This window comes from Mobula birostris, chromosome 3 (assembly GCF_030028105.1).
Source record: "Mobula birostris isolate sMobBir1 chromosome 3, sMobBir1.hap1, whole genome shotgun sequence".
In the NCBI taxonomy this organism is placed as follows: domain Eukaryota; kingdom Metazoa; phylum Chordata; class Chondrichthyes; order Myliobatiformes; family Myliobatidae; genus Mobula; species Mobula birostris.
Window position 1 is genome coordinate 218,610,939 of NC_092372.1, and position 23,596 is coordinate 218,634,534.

General features: G+C 41.3%; 1 protein-coding gene across 1 annotated transcript in view; it reads right to left on the reverse strand.

Moving 5' to 3' along the window:
* The window catches only part of obscnb (obscurin, cytoskeletal calmodulin and titin-interacting RhoGEF b), a 598,125-nt gene that overhangs the window by 499,734 nt on the left and 74,795 nt on the right, over window positions 1-23,596 (reverse strand). Inside the window, exons 14-17 of the mRNA XM_072254438.1 lie at window positions 22,470-22,745; window positions 13,740-14,006; window positions 10,521-10,790; window positions 2,344-2,610 (exon numbers count right to left, since the gene is read on the reverse strand). Coding sequence (XP_072110539.1) covers window positions 2,344-2,610; window positions 10,521-10,790; window positions 13,740-14,006; window positions 22,470-22,745 — 1,080 coding nt within the window. The remainder of the gene's footprint in view (window positions 1-2,343; window positions 2,611-10,520; window positions 10,791-13,739; window positions 14,007-22,469; window positions 22,746-23,596) is intronic.

Genomic DNA, 23,596 nt, shown 5'->3' on the forward strand with positions numbered 1-23,596 from the left:
CCTTGCACTCAACATCAGTAAGACCAAAGAGCTGATTGCGGACTTCAGAAGGGGTACACCAACCAATCCTCATAGAGGGATCAGAGGTGGATAGAGTGAGCAATTTCAAGTTTTGGAGATCAATATCTCTGAGGATCAAAGGAGGCAAGACAGTGGCTATATTTCATTAGGAGTTTGAAGAGATTTGGTTTGTCAACAGATGTACCATGGAGAGCATAGCAACGGACATCACTACTAGTGGGGGAGGGGTGGGTGAAGCTACTGCACAGGATCGTAAGAAGCTACAGAAAGTTGTAAAATTAGTCATTTCCTCATGGATACTAGCCTCTGTAGTATCCAAGACATCTTTAAGGAACGGTGCCTCAGAAAGGCAGAGTCAATTATTAAGGACCCTAATCACCAAGGACATTCCCTCTTCTCATTGCTACCAGCAGGAAGGAAGTACAGAAGCCTAATGTTACAGGATTGGGGAGCATACCTTATGAGAATAGGTTGAGTGAACTCGGCCTTTTTTCCTTGGAGCGACGGAGGATGAGAGGTGACCTGATAAAGGTGTATAAGATGATGAGAGGCATTGATCGTGTAGATAGTCAGAGATTTTTTCCCAGGGCTAAAATGGCTATCATGAGAGGGCACAGTTTTAAGGTGCTTGGAAGTAGGTACAGAGGAGATGTTAGGGGTAAGTTTTTTTTTCACGCAGAGAGTGGTGAGTACGTGGAATGGGCTGCTGGCAACGGTTGTGGAGGTGGATACGATTGGGTCTTTTAAGAGACTCCTGGACAGGTATATGGAGCTCAGAAAAATAGAGGGCAACCCTAGGTAATTTCTAATAAGTAATTGTTAGAAATTACTGTATTGTGCTGTAGGTTTTCTATGTTTCTAGGCCCTTCAGCCCACAATATTGTGCCAACCATGTAACCTACTCTAGAAATTGTCTAGAATTTTCCTACCACATAGTCCTCTGTTTTTCTAAACTCCATGTACCTATCTAACAGTCCCTTAAAAGACCCTATTGTATCCACCTCCACCACCGTCGCCAGCAGTACATTCCATGCACCCACCACTCTGTGTGAAAGACTTACCTCTGACATCCCCTCTGTACCTACTTCTAAGAACCTTAAAACTATGCCCCCTCATGTTAGCCATTTCAGCCCTGGGAAAAAGCCTCTGGCTATCCACACGATTAATGCCTCTCATCATCTTATACAACTAAATGAATGAGGGCATTACAGTTTATTTAAGCAACATTAACTTTAATAAGATCTTTGTTAAGGTCTCACATGGAAAACTAATCCAAAAGATAGCTCCTACAAGTTCCAAGTCAGGTTGATAAGTTGGACCCAAATTTTACTTGCTTGTAGGAGAGTGAGGATGATGTTGGAGAGTTGCTTTTGTTTTGGAAGTATGTGACCAACAGTGTTCTAGAGAAATGGGCCCTGTAACCTTACTGTTTGTTAGTTGCATTTACTATTTGAATATGATGTTTACATTTTCTATATTTATTTATTTTACCATTTTATAACATTCAACACTGAAGTCAAATCTCAACTGATCTTCTAATATGACACTGTCTTCTACTGTTTCCAGTGAAATGGGTCTCCTAAGGGTTCCTTAAGGTTGTTATAGCCGGGGGTGGTAATGGGGATAAGCTTCCACTACTTATTAAATGCTCCCAGTTGTGTGCGCCTCAAATAGCCTCTGACAACCAAGTCTAACTCCTGGCCTTCACGTGTGGCTTAGCTACTTAGCCTGCAGAACCGTTTCTACTGACAGGAGAAGGGGCAAAGGTGGGTAACTGGTATTTTAAAACCAGTCGCTTTGAGCAAATGCGGCTCGTCAGCTGTGGTTGGCAGCTCACCTAGAAGGAAAACTCTGATCTCAAACCTCCACTGCCTTGTGGCTATACCCACTCATGGGAAAGGCTGCAGAAGTAACCCCTGAAGGAAAAATTCAGAGCTGGAGCCCGTAAGGTAGTCATATATTGAGTTCAATGCTGACTAGCAACTCTTGTGACACTGCTGGTACCAAACTGTATTGGTCTCTGCCGTTCCTTTGGGTTCATCAGATGCGTGGAGAAGGGGAGCTTGCTACATGGGCAACAGCTTGCTCTCCATATCGTCCTGCCCAAGTTTGCGTATCTAGACAACTAAGGCTAGGACTCAACATCCATTGTCAACTCTGACCAATGGAGGCCCATGCCATGGGTCTTTGCAGGCAACCACAATCTCCCTCCTGTCATTATACTTATATAATGGGAAAAGAAACAGCAGCTTAGATTGTCAATATCTAGTATTATTGAACAAAATCTAGAAAATGGAATTTTGTTCAAACAGCTGAACTTACTTTCAACAGTTAACCTTCCTTTTGTCTTTTCATGAAGTGTTTCACAAGTGTAATTACCACGGTCAGTTAATCTCACATCTTTAATAGTAAGGATTTGCTTGTTTCCATCTGCCGTAATGTCTATTTTACCATCAGGCTGGATGACGACATTGTTTTTCATCCACTTGATATCACTGCAAGGTTTTGTGAGTTCTACTTCCAAAATAGCTGTCTGTCTTTCTTCAACAGTTATGTTTTCCAATTTCTTCTTAAACAAGGCTGGAGCTTCTGCAATAAAATTTCAAAGGAAATATTATTGTAGTGTTATGAATCCTTATCACCATCTCGAAGGAATAATTTATAATTCTATCAATTATCTAAGTCTACAAACCCTCAGAATATGACCTCTCTGTTAAGTGAAATGCTTACTGATTCAGACCTTTATAGATCCTCTATGGTTGCATCACAACTGGGTAAACAAAGATCTCAAAGATTTTGAGAGATTAACATTATGTGTTCTATGCACATCAAAACATACAGTGAAATGCATTATTTGTGTCAACAACCAACACAGTCTGAGGATGTGCTGGGGACAGCCTGCAAGGGTCGCCATGCTTCTGGCACCAGCACAGTATGTCCACAACTTACTCTCCATATGTCTTTGGAATATATCTGGGAGGAAACCAGAGCATCTGGATGAAACCCATACAGTCATGGAGAGAATGTACAAACTCCTTACTGGCAGCAACAGAAACTGAACCCGTTTGGCTGCCACTGTAAAGCGTTATGTTACTACGTTACTGTACATGTCAACTGCTCTGCCCAAGACTCCAGGAAGCTATCAAGGAAATCAGACTCCCCTCCATTCATTCTGTCTACACTTACTGCCGCCTCAGGAAAGCAGCCAACATGATCAAAGACCCCTTTTCTTTTCTCTGCACCACCCAACTCTCCCAATCGGGCAGAAAATATAAAAGCTTTAAAATGGGTACCAATCAGACTCAAGGACAGCTTCTATCCTCTTGTTAAACTCTTAAACAAGCCTCACACATGATAAAGATAAAACTCTTGGTATCTCAATGCACCTTGTCACGGCCCTTGCACCTTATTTGTCTACCTGCAATTCACTTTATCTGAAATTTCAAAATTATATTTTTCATTTTGTTACCGTTTTTCCTTTTGCACTATCGTGGTGTATTAATGTTTGGTATGATCTGTCTGGATAGCATGCAAAACAAAGGTTTTTTTAAAAACTGTATCTTGGTTTCATGTGATAAAATAAACCAATTACTGATCTCAATTAAATCTGCCAGCCATCTCTACTCAAATAAAAACCCAACCTAGCCAACTTTCATTGGACTTGCATTGACTAGAATTTAGAATAATGAGAGTAGACTTCAATGAAATTCGAACAAGATTCTCAAAAATCTTGCTATTTAACCTCTAAAGTGCAATCAATTCCTTCCGAGAATTGGTGTATAAGGTCCTTTAGCTGTGGCCTAGTTAATGCTTTATAAATTTTACCAAGATCACCATGCATTTATGATCTTTACCTCTGACAGTAAAGAATATGAATATCTTCTTATCTATCTTCTCATCTGTTCTGTTAACAGGAGTTAGGGCACCCACAAGTGTTTTTGGACCATCACAAAGGTTAGATTAAATTGCATATAGTTACTCATTCTGTTTGTTTTTCCATTTCAAATTAAATGCTACATGCTGACAATTTTCCAGGCTTCCAGCATCATGCAAGTAGCCAGAGAAAATTGGAAAATAAACTTAATGCTTCCCTCCACTTCACTTAACAATGGAATATGATTCAATTAAGCTTGGCTATTAAGCTTTTTCTAAAGATGCAAAAACTTTATTATTTTCTCAAATTTTATCTCATCTGGTATTTCATATTACTCATCCATTTTTCACAGCATTCCCCTCTTCTGTGAAGACAATGAACCATTTCCAGATCTCCCTCTCCCTCACTGCTTAACCTCATCAGCATCTTGAGTTTATTACTTTTAAGTTGCAATTTCCATTCCACTTTTAGTATATTGCTGAATTGTAAAACAGCTGCTTTAGAAACCCTGGAGATAAAAGCAACAAAAGGTATTCAGCCCCTTACGCATGCATACAGGACTCAACAGCCAAATCAGGCTTACTTCAAAGGGCTCTATATTTGTGCTTATTCAATACAGACAAAATGTCTACAAATGTTTTTGCTTTTTACATTTGGGGTCTCAGTCATCTGATTTGTTTGATTTTTTTTAAATCACAGGCTGTCTCCCAAAATTTTCATTTTAATCAGTCTTGTCAACCTTTGAAAATTCACAGCAACTTTACTATCAAGGCCAAAGCACAGATACAATGCCTATAAAAAGCATTCACTGCCCTTGGAAGTTTTCATGATTTACAACTTTGAATCACAATGGATTTGATTTGGCTTTTTCTGACAGTAACCAACAGAAAAAGACTCTTTCATGTCAAAGTGAAAACAGATGTCTACAAAGTGATCTAAATTAATTACGAATATAAAACACAAAATAATTGATTGCATAAGTATTCACCCCCTTCAAGTCAGTATTTAGTAGATGCACCTTTGGCAACAATTACAGCCTTGAGTCTATCAGCTTTGCACATCTGGACTCTGCAATTTTTCTCCATTTTTCTTTAGAGAACTGCTCAAGCTCTGTCAGATTGCATTGGGATCATGAGTGAACAGCCCTTTTCAAGTCCAGCCACAAACTCTCAATTGGACATTAACTTTGTTGTTTTAAGCCATTCCTGTGTAGCTTAGGCTTTATGCTTGGGGTCATTGTCTTGCTGGAAAACAAATCTTCTCCCAAGTCACAGTTCTCTTGCAGATTGCATCAGGTTTTCCTTCAGGAGTTCCCTGTATTTTGCTGCATTCATTTTACCTTCCAGGGCCTGCAGCAGTGAAGCATTCCCACAGCAGGATGTAGCCACCACCATGCTTCATGGTAGGGATGGCGGGTTTTTGATGATGTGTGGTATTTGGCTTACGCCAAACATAGCATTTAGTCTGATGACCAAAAAGCTCAATTTTGGTTTAATCGGACCATAGAACCTTCTTCCTGCAGAGTTCAGGGTCTCCCACATGCCTTCTGGCAAACTCTAGCTGAGATTTCATAAGAGTTTTTTTCTCTTTGCCACTCTCTCATAAAGCTGTGAAAGGTGAAATATCCAGGCAACAGTTGCTGAACGCCTAGTGTCTCTCATCTCAGCCACTGCAGCTTGTAACTCCTCCAGAGTTGTCATAGGTCTCTTGGTGGCCTCCCTTACTAGTCCCCTTCTAGCACGGTTACTCAGTTTTTGAGAACGGCCTGCTCTAGGCAGATTTACAGCTGTGACATATTCTTTCCATTTCTTGTTGATTGATTCCAAGGGATATTCAGTGATTTGGAAATTTTCTTGTATCCATCTCCTGACTTGTGCTTTTCAGTAATTTTTTTCAGAGTTGCTTGGAGTGTTCTTTTGCTCTTCATGGTGTAGTTTTTGGCAAGATACTGACTCACCAGCAGTTGAACCCTCCAGATACAGGAGTTTTTTTATGACAATCAATTGAAATGCCTTGACTGCATACAGGTGATCTCCATTTAACTAATTATGTGACTTCTAAAACTAATTGGCTGTACCAGTGATGATTTTGTGTGTGAACATTTACACAATTATTTTGTATTTTACATTTATAATTAATTTAGATCACTTTGTAGAGATCTGTTTCCACTTTGACACGAGTCTGTTTCTGTTGATCAGTGTTAAAAAAGCCAAATTAAATCCACTGTGGTTCAATGTTGTATAACAATAAAACATGAAAACTTCCCGGGGGGGGGGGGGGAGGTGGAAATACTTTTTATAGGCACTGTTCTACCATAACTGTGGAAATGCAAGAATGGAAATATTTCAACTTGACTCAAAAACTGAATGGGCTACGACTGATATTCCATGTGACAAAGGACTAAGAAAGAATACAGAAAGTAAGAAGACTGCAGACACTACTGCTCAAAAACACCACAATAAATAATTTGTGCACAATCCTACTAAATATATTTTTGTTTCTGTTATCCAACTGTAGAGATGGCCAGAGCACTAGAAACCTCTACTTTTTTTTAATATCCATCCTAACTATGGAACAACAGAATGTCCAGAAGAGGCTCACGAGGATGATTCCAGGAATGAAGGAGTTAACACATTTTGCAGCTTTGGACCTGTAGTCACTGGAATTCAGAAGGATGCATGGGGAGCTCATTAAAAACTACCAAATACTGAAAGGATTAGATAGGGTGGATGTGGATAGGATTTTTCCCATGATTGGGGTATCCAGAACCAGAGGACTTTAAAATTGAAGTGTGACCTTTTAGAACAGAGGTAAGCAGGAATTTATTTAACCAGAGAGTAGTGAATCTGTGGAATGCTCTGCCACAGACTGCAGTGGAGGTCATCCGTGGGTATATTTAAGGCGGAAGTTGATCATTTCCTGATCAGTCAGGGCATCAAAGGATATGGCAGGAAGGCAGGTGTATGAGGTTGAGTGGGATTTGGGATCAGCCATGATGGAATGGTGGAGCATACTCAATAGGCCGAATGGCCTAACTCTGCTCCTATGTCTTATGGTCTTAGCTCAAATCTCACCCAAAGTGGCTCTTGCAGCTAAGCTACCAAAATCCATCCAAATCAACGTTCCTATCCATTAAAATTAGCAACACTACTGGTCTGTTGGTGGTGAAGACTTTGGTGGATTAGCAGCTATAGAAACTGAATCCTAATATTTTACAAAATTAACCTTGATCGATTTTCAGAGTCTTGATTGATCTTCAATCTACCAAAGTCTTCACCACCAAAAGACCAGAAAAATGAGAGCTCTGGCACCTAGGCAGGATGCTCTTAAGTTGAAACTACAAATATATACGCAGGAGTGTTAAACAGATTTTCAGGGAGTTGTATTGGTGGTGGCAACTTAAACTCTCTCAACAATAAACATACCATTTTCCAAATGTCTAATCCACTGCACAAAACATAATCACACTCCTTTCATGCCGTTGCAAGTACATGCTTCTAAATATTAAAATAAAATATTTTAAAATTTGTCCTCTTCCAGCATGTTCAAGATTTTGGGTGGTGGGATGGAGATACATCACTACCAAAGGAGGTGTAAGGTGCTCCTTCCCTCCACTACCCTTTGGCAAGGTGTAGTGTCTGCTTAGCCCCCTTATCAGCCCCCTGGGAGCAGGTAGTGGATGGTCATATGAGTAGCTGTGCATATCACAATTCCTGGTTATGTGACCACTGACGCCAGACAATCTCTGAAGAGTATTGATAATGGCTGGGGTCACTCATCTTGTAAAGACACAGCCCAGAAGAAGGCAATGTCAAATCAATTCTGTAGAAAACTTTGCCAAGAACAAACACAATGAATGAACGAAGCCTTAACATCTTGAAAGTTTGACGTCAGTGGTGGGTAAATTGATGGAAAGTATTCTTAGAGATGGTATATATAATTACCTAGATAGACAGGGTCTGATTTGGAACAGTCAACATGGATTTGTGCGTGGAAGGTCATGTTTGACAAATCTTATTGAATTTTTTGATGAGGTTACTGGGAAAGTTGACAAGGGTAAAGTGGTGGATGTTGGCTATATGGACTTCAGTAAGGCCTCTGACAAGGTTCCACACGGAAGGTTAGCTAGGAAGGTTCAATCGTTAAGCATTAATATCAAAGTAGTAAAATGGATTCAGCAGTGGTTGGATGGGAGACGCCAGACAGTAGTGGTGGATAACTGTGTGTCAGATTGGAGGACGGTGTCTAGTGGTGTGCCTCAGGGGTCTGTACTGGGTCCAATGTTGTTTATCATATATATTAATGATCTGGATGATGGGGTTGTAAATTGGATTAGTAAGTATGCAGATGATACTAAGATAGGTGGAGTTGTGGATAATGAAGTAGGTTTTCAAAGCTTGCAGAGAGATTTAGACCACTTAGAAGAGTGGGCTGAAAGATGGCCTTTATAAAACTCCCCATATTCTTCTTTCAGGACATCTCCCCTTTTCCAACCTATGTCATTGGTACCTATATGTACCACGACCTCTGGCTCCTCTCCCTCCCACATCAAGATCTCTTGGACGCGATCAGAAACATCACAAAAAATGCCACATTTTGGTAGAACTGATCAAAATAGGGCGTACATGGTGAATGGTAGGGCATTAAAGAATGCTTTAGAACAGAGGGATCCAGGAATAATGGTGCATAGTTCCCTGAAGATGGAATCTCATGTGGATAGGGTGGTGAAGAAAGCTTTTGGTTTGCTGGCCTTCATTAATCAGAGCATTGAGTATAGGAGTTGGGATGTAATGTTGAATTTGTATAAGGCATTGGTAAGGCCAAATCTGGAGTATTGTGTACAGTTCTGGTCACCGAATTATAGGAAAGATGTCAATAAAATTGAGAGTACAGAGGAGGTTTACTAAAATGTTGCCTGGGTTTCATCTCCTAAGTTACAGAGAAAGGTTGAACAAGTTAGGTCTTTATTCTTTGGAGCGTAGAAGGTTGAGGGGAGACTTAATAGAGGTGTTTAAAATTATGAAGGGGATTGATAGAGTTGACGTGATTAGACTTTTTCCATTGGGAGGGCATGGGTTGAGGATTAGAGGACAAAAGTTTAGGGGTAACATGAGGGGGAACTTCTTTACTCAGAGAGTGGTAGCTGTGTGGAATGAGCTTCCAGCAGAAGTGGTTGAGGCAGGTTCTATGTTGTCGTTTAAAGTTAAGTTGGATAGATATATGGACAGGAAAGGTATGGAGGGTTCTGGGCTGAGTGCAGGTCGGTGGGAATAGGATAGGGTAAGAGTTCGGCACGAACTAGAAGGGCCGAGATGGCCTGTTTCTGTGCTGTAATTGTTATATGGTTATATATGGCAGATGGAGTTTAATACTGATAAATGTGAGGTGCTACATTTTGGTAGGACTAATCAAAATAGGACATACATGGTAAATGGTAGGGCACTGAAGAATGCAGTAGAACAGAGGGATCTAGGAATAATGGTACATAGTTCCCTGAAGGTGGAATCTCATGTGGATAGGGTGGTGAAGAAAGCTTTTGGTATGCCGGCCTTTATAAATCAGAGCATTGAGTATAGGAGTTGGGATGTAATGTTGAAATTGTATAAGGTACTGGTAAGGCCAAATTTGGAGTATTGTGTACAGTTCTGGTCACCGAATTATAGGAAAGATTTCAATAAAATTGAGAGAGTACAGAGGAGATTTACTAGAATGTTGCTTGGGTTTCATCTCCTAAGTTACAGAGAAAAGTTGAACAAGTTGGGTCTTTATTCTTTGGAGCATAGAAGGTTGAGGGGGGGACTTGATAGAGGTACTGTATTTAAAATTATGAGGGGGATAGATAGAGTTGATGTGGATAGGCTTTTTCCATTGAGAGTGGGGGAGATTCAAATAAGAGGACATGAGTTGAGAGTTCAAGGGCAAAAAGTTTAGGGGTAACATGAGGGGGAATTTCTTTACTCAGAGAGTGGTAGCTGTGTGGAATGAGCTTTCAGCAGAAGTGGTTGAGGCAGGTTTGGTGTTGTCATTTAAAGTTAAATTGGATAGATATATGGACAGGAAAGGAATGGAGGGTTATGGGCTGAGTGCAGGTCGGTGGGACTAGGTGAGAGTAAGAGTTCAGCATGGACAAGAAAGGCTGAGATGGCCTGTTTTCGTGCTGTAATTGTTATATGGTTAACACTTCATGAAGGATTTTCATTGTATGTATATCTGATTTGATCAGCTCATTTAGAAATTAGAATATGGTAATTTTGGTTTCCAAAGCACCTTCTGAACCTATTCTCTTCACTTCCATAGTATTAAAGTGATAACTGGATTAAAGTGATATCTTCTTAGCAACAGCAGAATTTTTGCTAAAGCGGGAGCTCAACATGTCTAAACACTGGTTAAGATTGTGGTCATTTAGGAATAATCACTTGTCTTTGTATTACTTTCAAATCCAATTTATTTCCACCAAGTTTACAGATGCTATTAATTGACTGAATATATAGGTATTTTACCATCTGTATTCTTCCCGAATGTTTCAATTAATCAATATTTTTGTTAGGTTGGCCTAAAATTATCATTTTATTTTCGTTGCACATCACTGAGGGTACTTGCTAAAATATTATGTTTGTTTTCTCACCTTGAACTTGAAGGTTAGCTGTTGTTTTTACATTTTCAACTTGTGCAGTAATTTCACATGCATCCTCTACTGTAAGACTTCTGATGGTCAGATTGTGGTTCATTCTTTCACGTGATATTATGTATTTTTCACTTGACTCAATTTTGATGCCATTTTTATACCAGGTCACTGTAGCTTCCTCATGAGACACAGTACATTTAAATTCAGCATCTTCTCCTTCTACAGCTACTAAACTGTGAAGCTCATCTACAAATTTAATAATCTTTGGAACTATGGGAAATAAAACAAAAAGCACATTGAGAATTAACTGAAGTTACCTTTTAGCTACTAATACACACTGATAATACACATTATTAGCAGTTTTCATTGATAAATAAGTCTTAATTTGGGAAAAAAAACACAAAAAAGAATTACATTGCATCCTATTGAGATACTCTAGGAATGTTCTATTTTAAAGTATCATTCAAAGTTCTAAGTACATTTTTATTATTAAAAATATAAATATGTCACCATATACAACCCTGAGATTCATTTTCCTGCAGGCATACTCAGCAAATCTATAGAATAGTAACTATAATAGGATCAATGGAAGATCAACTAGAGTGCAGAAGACAACAAACTGTGCAACCGCAAATATAAATAAAAATATATACATAGCAATAAATATGAGAACGTGAAATAACAAGATAAAGAGCCTTAAAGTTAGGTATCGATTTAATTTTACCCATGCTTAAATGCTTTCAGATGCATAAAGTTTCTGAAGTTTCTTCAGGTATATAAAGTGTAAAAGAGAGATGACAGTGGATATCAGACCACTGGAAAACGATGCTGGGGAGATAGTAATGGGGGGCCATGAAATAACAAATGAACTGAGGAACTATTTTGCACGAGTCTTCACTGTGGAAGATACTAGCATGATGGTGGAAATTCCAGGTGTCGGGGGCATGAAGTGTGTGAAGTTGCCATAACTAGAGAGAAGGTTCTTGGGAAACTGAAAGCTCTGAAGGTAAATGAGTCACCTGAACCAGATGGTGTACGCCCCAGAGTTCTAAAAGAGGTGGCTGAAGAGATCGTGGAGGGACTAGTAATGATCTATCAAGAATCACTAGATTCTGGAATGGTTCCGGAAGACTGGAAAATTACAAATGTCATTCCACTCTTCAAGAAGGGAGAGAGTCTGAAGAAAAGAAGCTAAAGGCCAGTTAGTCTGACCTCAGTGGTTGGGGAGATGTTGGAGTCGATTATTAAAGATGAGGTCTCAGGGTACTTGGAGACACCTGACAAATTTGTTCGAATTCTTTGAAGAAATAACAAGCAGGATAAATAAAAGAGAATCGGTAGATGTTGTGTACTTCGATTTTCAGAAGGTGCCACATGTGAGGCTACTTAACAAGCTACGAGCCCATGGTATTAGAGGAAAAATTCTAACATGGATAAAGCAGTGGCTGTTTAGTAGGAGGCAAAGAGTGGAAATAAAGGGAGCCTTTTCTGGTTGGCTGCTGGTGACTAGTGTTGGAACCAATTCTTTTTACATTATATGTCAATGATTTGGATGACAGAATTGATGGATTTGTTGCAGTTTGCAGACAATATGAAGAAAGGTGGAAAGGCAGGTAGTTCTGAGGAAGTAGAGAGGTGACAGAAGGACAGACAGATTTGGAGAATGGTCAAAGAAATGGCAGATGGAATACAGTGTTGGGAAGTGTACGGTTATGCACTTTGGTAGAAGAAACGAAAGGGCTGGCTACTTTCTAAATAGAGAAAAAAATACAAAAAACTGAGGTGCAAAGGGACTTAAGAGTCATTGTGCAGGATTCTCTAAAGGTTACTTTGCGGGTTGAGTCTCTGGTGAGGATAGCAAATGTGATTTAGCATTCATTTCAAGAGGACCAGAATATAAAAGCAAGGATGCAATGTTGGGACTTTATAAAGAACTGCTGAGGCCTCACTTGTGAGCAATTTTGTGCCCCTTATGTTAGAAAGGATGTACTGAAACTGGAAAGGGTTCAAAGGGGGTTCATAACAATGATTCCAGGATTGAATGGCTTGACATATTAAGAGCATTTGAAGGCACTGCGCCTTTGTTGACTAGAATTTGAAGGAATGAGGGGTGACCTGATTGAAACCTATCGAATGGAGAAAAGCCTTGAGAGAGTGAATGTGGAGAGGATGTTTCCTATGGTGCGAGAGTCTAAGACCAGAGGACACAGCCTCAGAACGGAGATGAGGATGAATTTCTTTAGCCTGTGAGTGGTGAGTCCGTGGAATTCCTTGCCACAGGCTTTATGTATATTTAAGGCAGAGGTTGATAGATTACACCCAAAAACTGATATAAGTGTATCATGGAGAGCATTCTAACAGGTTGCATCACTGTCTGGTATGGTTGGGGGAGGGGGGAGAACTACTGCACAGGACCAAAAGAAGCTGCAGAGGGTTGTAAATCTAGTCAGCTCCATCTTGGGTACCAACCTACAAAGTACCCAGGACACCTCTAGGGAGCGGTGTCTCAGAAAGGCAGCATCCATTATTAAGGACTTCCAGTACCCAGGGCATGCTCTTTTCTCACAGTTACCATCAGGTAGGAGGTACAGAAGCCTAAAGGCACACGCTCAGTGATTCAGGAACAACTTCTTCTCCTCTGCCATCTGATTCCTAAAGGACATTGAACCCTTGGACACTACCTCACTTTTTAAAATATACACTATTTCTGTTTTTTTGCGTGTTTTTTTAATCTATTCAATATATGTATACTGTGATTGATTTACTTAATAATTTATTAATATTATTATTTATCTATTTTTCTCCCTCTTCTATATTACGTATTGTACTGAACTGCTGATGCCAAGTTAACAAATTTCACATCACATGCCAGTGATAATAAACCTGATTCTGATTCTTGATTGGTCAGGGCATGAAGGGATACAGGAGGAAAAGGCAGGAGATTGGGGCTGAGAGGAAAAGTGAATTGATTATGATGAAATGGCAGAGCAGACTTCCTTTCTAAAACCCTCAAAAAATTATTAAATGATTATTCTTCAAAATTCAGAATTTAGTCATTAAATAACTGTGAGCAAGGAAAATAGTTCATGATCTTGATGTTAAACAATTATGAAATCTTAGATTTAGCCACTGAATCTCAGAAGGGAGATTCAGTAGCTAAAACCACTGAACTTCAACTGAGACATAAGAAATTAACTGAAATATGGTACAAAGCATTACCCTTGGTGGTTAGTTTAGCAGTGGTAATATCGTCCTTAGATTCACAGAGATATTCCCCCTCATCCTCAACAGTTACTTTGGAAATGGTCAAACTTCGTTTCTGACCATCCGCCTTTATTTTTATTCTGAGGCTTGGGTTGATTTCTATTCCATTTCGTCGCCACAAGACATCAGCCTTTGCTTGATTTAATTCACATGTAAATACAGCTGTAGCATTACACAGTACATTTACGTTTTGTAGCTTCTTTGTGAACAATATAGGTAATTCTGCAAGAAAAATATAATTCTAGTAAGTGCTAATTACTGTTCTCCTAATAAAGTCATGCAATTTTTAATAAATTCAATTACTTAAGAGTTTAATAATATTGCAATAAGTAAAAAAAATTGTGGAGTTGGAATTCGTGGATACAGGTTACATGGACACCCACCAGCTTTGTAACCATCTCCTCCTTATTCCTGTGACCTTTCATTAAAATGGAAAGTCAGATATATGATAAAGATGTTTCACTACCTGACTTCTGTGCTGCCACGGAACTTGCCACCAATTCCAGTGATGTAACACAAACATTATCAATCAAAGGAGCAAAAGAACAATGAGTCAGAATTGCTGAGTATGCCCGCAGGAATACTCAGTACATTTTTATTATTAAAAATATAAATATGTCACCATATACAACCCTGAGATTCATTTTCCTGCGGGCATACTCAATGAGTCAGAATTAAGTATTTTCCTGCGGGCATACTCAATGAGTCAGAATTAAGTATTTTGCTCATGTTTAATTCCCACCAGAATCACATCTTTTCTACCCTCCTCCAACCCTCACACTCTGATCCTCCAATTCCACCATTTTCTACATTCCTCCTTCCTTTGCCTCACAATCAGTAGCTGCATTTTCCAACCACATAGGTCGAATTTCCAGATTGTCATCTCCAAACTTCTTCAGTTTTCTGTCTCTTCCTCTATCTAACATTGAATTTATATCCAAATATGTTTTGGAGCACTTTTATTATAGTATTATACTCAGTCACCGAGTTACAAAATAGGGAGTCCGGTGCTTTGACCTAGCTTGTCCATGCTGACCAAATTGCCCGCATTTGGCCTAAATCCACCTAAGCATTTGCTATCCATGAACGTGTCTGAATGTTTTTTAAATGCTGTAAATGTATCTAACTCTATCACAAACGGTTCTTTGTGCTCGTTGTCATATGTGGGAGGTCCTGGAGTCTCCCAGCCTCCTGGACGGCCATATCTGCACCCTGTGTGTCGAACTGCAGCTCCTAAGGGACCGCGTTAGTCGATGACCTTCGACTGATCAGGGAGGGCGAGGACGTGATAGAAAGGAGTTACAGGCAGGTGGTCACACCAGGGCCACGGGAGACAGGCAAGTGGGTAACAGTCAGGAGAGGGAAGGGGAAGAGACAGGTACTAGAGAGTACACCTATGGCTGTACCCCTTGACAATAAGTACTCCTGTTTGAGTACTGTTTTGGGGGGCAGCCTTCTTGGGGGAAGCAACAGTGGCCGTGCTTCTGGCACAGAGTCCGGCCCTGGGGCTCAGAAGGGTAGGGAAAGGAAGAAGGCGGCAGTAGTGATTAGGGATTCTATAGTTAGGGGGTCAGACAGGCGATTCTGTGGACGCAGGAAAGAAACTCGGATGGTAGTTACCCTCCCAGGTGCCAGGGTCTGGGATGTTTCAGATCGCGTCCAAGATACCCTGCAGTGGGAGGGGCCCTGAAAAAAAGACTACAGGGAGTTAGGAAGGAAGTTGAGAAGCAGGACCGCAAAGTAGTAATCTCGGGATTACTGCCTACGCCATGCTACAGTAAGTATAGGATTAGAATGAGATGGAGGATAAATGTGTGGCTGAGGTATTGGAGCAGGGGGCAAGGACTCAGATTTCTGGATCATTGGGACCTCTTTTGGGGCAGGTGTGACCTGTACAAAAAGGACGGGTTGGACTTGAATCCCAGGGGGGCCAATATCCTGGTGGGGAGGTCTGCTGCTGGGGAGAGTCTAAACTAGAATTGTTGGGGGGTGGGAAACCGAACTGAAGAGACAGGAGAAAGAGGCGGTTGGCTCACAAAGAGAGAAAGCTTGGAGACAGTGTGTGAGGGAGGATAGGCAAGTGATAGAGAAGGGATGTGCTCAAACGAACGGTTTGAAGTGTCTATTTTAATGCAAGGAGTATTGTGAACAAAGCAAATGAGCTTAGAGCGTGGATCAGTACTTGGAGCTACGATGTGGTGGCCATTACAGAGACTTGGATGGCTCAGGGACAGGAATGGTTACTCCGAGTGCCTGGCTTTAGATGTTTCAGAAAGGACAGGGAGGGAGGCAAAAGAGGTGACATTGTTGATCAGAGATAGTGTCACGGCTACAGAAAAGGTGGACGTCATGGAGGGATTGTCTACGGAGTCTCTGTGGGTGGAGGTTAAGAAAAGGAAGGAGTCATTAACTTTACTGGGTGTTTTTTGTAGGCCGCCCAATAGTAACAGGGACATCAAGGAGTAGATAGGGAAACAGATACTGCAGAGGTGTAATAATAACAGACTTGTCATGATGGGAGATTTTAATTTCCCAAATATCCATTGGCATCCCCCTAGAGCAAGGGGTTTAGATGAGGTGGAGTTTGTTAGATGTGTTCAGGAAGGTTTCTTTACACAATATGTAGATAAGCCTACAAAAGGAGAGCCTGCATTTGATTTGGTATTGGGAAATGAACCTGGTCATGTGTCAGATCTCTCAGTGGGAGAGCATTTTGGAGATAGTGATCTTAATTCTATCTCCTTTACAATAGCATTGGAGAGAGATAGGAACAGACAAGTTAGAAAAGTGTTTAATTGGAGTAAGGGGAATTATGAGGCTATCAGGCAGGAAATTGGAAGCTTAGATTGGAAACAGATGTTCTCAGGGAAAAGTACGGAAAAAATGTGGCAAATGTTCAGGGGATAGTGGCCAGAGGTCCTAGGGTAACGGAGGAATGGAAGGAAATTCACATTAGGCAGAATATGGTGTTGGATAGACTGATGGGACTGAAGCTGATAAATCTCCAGGGCCAGATGGTCTGCATCCAAGGGTACTTAAAGGAGGTGGCTCTAGAAATCGTGGACGCATTGGTGATCATTTTTCAATGTTCTATAGATTCAGGATCAGTTCCTGTGGATTGGAGGGTAGCTAATGTTATCCCACTTTTTAAGAAAGGCGGGAGAGAGAAAACAGGGAATTATGACCAGTTAGCCTGACATCAGTGGTGGGGAAGATACTGGAGTCAATAATAAAAGATGAAATTATGACACATCTGGATAGCAGTAACAGGATCGGTCCGAGTCAGCATGGATTTACAAAGGGGAAATCATGCTTGACTAATCTTCTGAAATTTTTTGAGGATGTAACTATGAAAATGGACAAGGGAGAGCTAGTGGATGTAGTGTACCTGGACTTTCAGAAAGCCTTTGATAAGGTCCCACATAGGAGATTAGTGGGCAAAATTAGAGCACATAGTATTGGGGGTAGGGTACGGACATGGATTGAAAATTGGCTGGCTGACAGAAAACGAAGAGTAGCGATTAATGGGTCCTCTTCAGAATGGCAGGTGGTGACTAGTGGGGTGCCACAAGGCTCGGTGCTGGGACTGCAGCTACTTACAATATACATTAATGATTTAGAGGAAGGGATTAGAAGTAACATTAGCAAATTTGCAGATGACACAAAGCTGGGTGGAAGTGTGAAATGTGAGGAGGATGTTATGAGAATGCAGGGTGACTTGGACAGGTTGGGTGAATGGGCAGATGTGGATAAGTGTGAGGTTATCCACTTTGGTGGCAAGAACAGGAAGGCAGATTACCATCTGAATGGTGTCAAGTTAGGAAAAGGGGAAGTACAACAAGATCTAGGTGTCCTTGTTCGTCAGTCACTGAAAGTAAGCATGCAGGTACAGCAGGCAGTGAAGAAAACTAATGGCCTTCATAACAAGGGGAGTTGAATATAGGAGCAAAGAGGTCCTTCTTCAGTTGTTCAAGGCCCTGATGAGACCACACCTGGAGTATTGCATGCAGTTTTGGACAACAATTTTGAGGAAGGACATTCTTGCTATTGAAGGAGTGCAGCGTAGGTTCACGAGGTTAATTCCCAGGATGGCGGGACTGTCATATGTTGAAAGACTGGAGCGACTGGGCTTGTATACACTGGAATTTAGAAGGATGAGAGGGGATCTGATTGAAACATATAAGATTATTAAGGGATTGGACACACTAGAGGCAAGAAGCATGTTCCTGATGTTGGGGGAGTCCAGAACCAGAGGCCATAGTTTAAGAATAAGGGGTAGGCTATTTAGAAAGGAGTTGAGGAAAAACTTTTTCACCCAGAGAGTTATGGATCTGTGGATTATGGATCTGTGGAATGCTCTGCCTCAGAAGGCAGTGGAGGCCAATTTTCTGGATGCTTTCAACAGAGAGTTAGATGGAGCCCTTAAAGATAGCGGAGTCAAGGGATATGGGGAGAAGGCAGGAACGGGGTACTGATTGTGGATGATCAGCCATGATCTCAGTAAGTGGTGGTGCTGGCTTGAAGGGCCGAATGGCCTACTCCAGCACCTATTATCTATTGTCCATTGATATTTGTGTGGAGTTCTACATAGGTACGTTCCAATGAGACAGGGAAGTTATGGTACGGTACAGGAACCATGGCGTACAAAGGCTGTAATAAATCTAGTCAAGAAGAAAAGGAAAGTTTACAAAAGGTTCAGAAAGCTAGGTAATGTTAGAGATCTGGAAGATTATAAGGCTAATAGGAAGGAGCTTAAAAAGGAAATTAGGACAGCCAGAAGGGGCCATAAGAAGGCCTTGGTGGGCAGGATCAAGGAAAACCCCAAGGCATTCTACAAGTATATGAAAAGCAAGAGGATAAGACGTTAAAGGATAGGACCTATCAAGTGTAACAGTGGGAAAGTGCGTATGGAACCAGAGGAAATAGCAGAGGTACTTAATGAATACTTTACTTCAGTATTCACTATGGAAAAGGATCTTGGTGATTGTAGTGCTGACTTGCAGCAGACTGAAAAGCTTGAGCATGTAGATATTAAGAAAGAGGATGTGCTGGAGCTTTTGGAAAGCATCAAGTTGGATAAGTCGCCAGGACCAGATGAGATGTACCCCAGGCTACTGTGGGAGGCGAGGGGGGAGATTGCTAAACCTCTGTCGATGATCTTTGAATCATCAATGGGGACCGGAGAGGTTCTGGAGGATTGGAGGGTTGCAGATGTAGTTCCTTTATTCAAGAAAGGGAGGAGAGATAGCCCAGGAAATTATAGCCCAGCTAGTCCTACTTCATGGTTGGTAAGTTGATGGAGGAGATCCTGAGAGGCAGGATTTATGAACATTTGGAAAAGGTATATTATGATTAGGAATAGTCAGCATGGCTTTGATAAGGGCAGGCCGAGCCTTACAAGCCTGACTGAATTTTTTGAGGATGTGACTAAACAAATTGATGAAGGAAGAGCAATAGATGTAGTGTATATGGATTTCAGCAAGGCATTTGATAAGGTACTCCATGCAAGGCTTATTGAGAAAGTAAGGAAGCATGGGATCCAAGGTGACATTGCTTTGTGGATCCAGAACTGGCTTGCCCACAGAAGGCAAAGAGAGGTTGTAGACAGGTCATATTCTGCACGGAGGTCGGTGACCAGTGGTGTGCCTCAGCAATCTGTTCTGGGACCCTTACTCTTCATGATTTTTATAAATGACCTGTATGAGGAAGTGGAGTGATGGGTTAATAAGTTTGCTGATGACACAAAGGTTGGAGGTGTTGTGGATAGTGTGGAGGGCTGTCAGAGGTTACAGCGGGACATTGATGGGATGCAAAACTGGGCTGAGAAGTGGCAGATGGAGTTCAACCCATAAGGTAAGTGTGAAGTGATTCATTTTGGTAGGTGGCATATGATGGCAGAATATAGTATTAACGGTAAGACTCTTGGCAGTGTGGAGGATCAGAGGGATCTTGGGGTCCAAGTCCATAGGACGCTCAAAGCAGCTGCGTAGGTGGACTCTGTGGTTAAGAAAGCATATGGTGTATTGGCCTTCATTAATTGTGCAATTGAATTTAAGGAGCCGAGAGGTAATGTTGCTATATAGGATCCTGGTCAGACCCCACTTAAGAGTACTGTGCTCAGTTCTGGTTGCCTCACTACAGGAAGGATGTGAAAGCCATAGGAAGTGTGCAGAGGAGATTTACAAGGATGTTGCCTGGATTGGGGAGCATGCCTTATGAAAACAGGTTGAGTGAACTTGGCCTTTTCTCCTTGGAGTGACAGAGGATGAGAGGTGACCTGATAGAGGTGTATAAGATGATGAGAGGCATTGATCGTGTGGATAATCAAAGGCTTTTTCCCAGGGCTGAAATGGTTGCCACAAGAGGACACAGGTTTAAGGTGCTTGGGAGTAGGTACAGAGGAGATATCAGGGGCAAGTTTTTTTTACTCAGAGAGTGGTGAGTGCGTGGAATGGGCTGCTGGCAACAGTGGTGGAGGCCGATACGATAGGGTCTTTTAAGAGACTTCTAGATAGGTACATGGAGCTTAGAAAAATACAGGGCTATGGGTAAGCCTAGTAATTTCTAAGGTAGGGACATATTCAGCACAACTTTGTGGGCCAAAGGGCCTGTATTGTGCTGTAGGTTTTCTGTGTTTCTACTTCCTCAGACAGCTCATTTCAGATACCAAACATCCTCTGTTGTGTGTGCCTCTGAAGTGCCTGATAACCTATGCTGGAGGTAGCATTTATGGAGGAGATAAAGAGTTGATGTTTCAGCTGTGACCATTCATCAGGAACTTTTCAGGAAATTTCCTTCATTACAAGTCCTGATGAAGGGTCACAACCCAAAACATTGACTATTTATTCCCTATCATAAATGCTGCCTGACTTGCTGAGATCCCCCAGCATTTTGTGAACTTAGATCAAGATTTGTAACATCTGATACAAGCCAGATAACTCTCTTTTGACCCTTGCTGTTATTGAAAATTTATTATCAAAAGCTTGACAAGGGGAGGAGCTACAATGGGGCTCGATAGCGACTTCTTGAAGCTTAAACAGTTTAATTTCCACCTTTAATATCCCTCCTTCTCCTTTTCGAGATAAGTGAAGCAACACTTCACCTGTGAGTCTGTTGGGGTCATATACTGTGTTTGGTGCTCCCGGTGTAGCCTCCTGTATATCGGTGAGACCCGAAGTAAATTGGGAGACCTCTTCACCGAGCATCTACACTCTGTCCACCAGAAATAGTGGAATCTCCCAGTTGCCACCCATTTTAATTCCACTTCCCATTCCCATATGTCCATCCATGGCCTCCTCCACTGTCATGAAGAGACCACACTTAGGCCGGAGGAACAAAACCTTATATTTACTTCATCCCTCCCCACCTTCAGGTTTCACCTATCATCTTGTGCTTCTCCCTCCCCTTCCATCTTTTAAATCTACTCCTCAGCGTTTTTCCTCCAGTCCTGAAGAAGGGTTTCGGCCCAATACGTCCACTGTACTCCTTTCCATAGATGCTGCCTGGCCTACTGAGTTCCTCCAGCATTTGCATTGTTTGTCTTTGTTGTTTGTCTCCCCCCTCGCTGTGAAAGGGTGACACCTCTCTGTTCCTTTATTTAGGACGCAGAGAGAGCCTGTGGGATTGTTGGGTGAACTACTAGTTTTTGTTGTTCTGCAGATCACCGTCTTTCTTGGGGGCTTTTCTGTTGCTTGCTTGGTGGGTGGAGGGCGCTGATGACATTTTTGCTGAAGTATGTGGGGGAGGGTCGTTGCTTTGCTGCTGCTTGTGTGTGGGAGGGGGAGTGGGGGAGCTTTGGGGATCTAACATTTTTACTGTCACTCATTCTTTGGGGCACTCTTCTGTTTTCATAAATGTCTGCGAAGAACAAGTATTTCAGGTTGTACACTGTACACATTCTATGATATTAAATGGAACCACTGAACTACATGAGCAAAAAATTAGAAAATCTGTAAAGCTGAATTATAAGTGCTTTTTAAAAGAGATGATGATGATGTAATTATAAGCACAAGAGATCCTGCAGATGCTGGAAACCTAGAGCAGCACACTCAAAATGCAACAGGTCAGGCAGCATCTATGAGAAGGGGAAAAAAGTGGTCACTTCAGCTGAGACCCTTCATCAGTACTGGAAAGAAGTGGAAAATGCCAGAATAAGGTGGTGAGGGGGAGATAAACGGTCTCAGCCCAAAAAGTTAGCAGTTTATTGATTTCCATAGATACTGCCCAGCCTGCTCAATTCCTCCAGCATTTTGGATGATGATATAACTCTCAGCTTAACAAAATAGAGCTGGCACTTAATAGAAGGAAGATATCCATGTCATTGAGAAGTGGACCCAATTAAAATGAGCTGAGAGAAAATAAAAACAAGGCAAAGGATTTAATCTCTAAATCTCATTCCCTGTAGAAAAAGCCTACAGCTAAATTCATGGTTTATATGGCAGGGAAAGCATATTAATCTTGCAAGCATCTTAAAATTAAAGTTATGTTTAGAAATGTCTCCAAGATACTCCTAAATGACTGCTCCTGTGCACACTGAAATGTAGTTTCTACATACTTTCAGCCAAGACACCACAATTGAAAGTGAGAAAATTTCTGTTAGAAAAGCGTTCCAAGAGAATTAACTTCTCAAACTCCCTTTAGAAACTGTAAAATTAAAACAGTGAACTACTAACAATGAATACTAACCTTTAACCTCAATATGGAAAATCAATTTCTCTCCAGCTATTTCACAGATATAATTGCCTGTGTCCTTCGGCTCTGCATTCTGAATAATTAGTTTTCGAACTTTGCCTTCGGAAACAAGTTTAACTTTTGAGCTATCAGTGAGAACTTTTCCACTCTTGGACCATCTGACCTCAGCTTTGACGTGCGTTACTTCACAGCTAAGAACAGCATTTTCTGAGGCTTGAACCTTCACCTCCTTTTGAACTGATCCTTTATTGATAAATGCTGGCTCTGGCTCTGCAATGAAAATCATTTAATTATTAAAACTGAAAATGTAAACACTGTATATAAATGGAAAACAGATCAGTACTTCCTGGTGTTGTTAACCACCCCAAACTATGTTTTCAATAAGTCTGATCCCATTAATATACCTAGATGTACTTTTAATCACCTGGATTATCCTTATCCTTAGATCTTCAAGTACATCAGTAAATCTCTTCAGCATTCTCTCTGGGCACTTAACATCCTTGATGGTGAGCAGATTTTGATGAAATAATTTGGTTATGATTTGATCAGCAATTTATAAATATCCTTAAATCTATTATATACTGCAAAAGGTCAATTGAAGAATTCACATTAAATACTGAACTTTAATTATTGTTTCACCATAATACAAAATGCATTTACATGGTGGTGGCATCCATTAGTCTCGCGAGACCATGGATCTGTGCCTGTAAAGTCTTGCTTCAGTCTGGGTTCACAGAGCAGCGTCTGTTGTGGCTGTAGAGGCTCAAACAGGAGTGACAGTCTCGGCTGCAGCGACTGCACTTGAAGGCGCTGCCTCCATTGTTGTCTTGGTGCTGTTTTTCCCGATGAGTGCGCTTTTCTTCAGCAGCAAGCCTCAGCTTCTCTTCTCTTTTTAGACCTCTGCGTAGTTCCAGCCTCCAGCGAGAGCGATCGCTTGCGATGTCCTCCCACCTCTCGGCGTTCATTTTCAGTGACTTCATGTCTCTCTTGCAAACGTCTTTGAAACGAAGATGGGGCTGCCCTTGTGCTCTTTTGCTGGAGGCTAGTTCCCTGTACAGCAGGTCTTTCGGGGATCCTCCCATCTGACATGCGGTGTATGTGGCCCAGCCAGCAGAGACGGC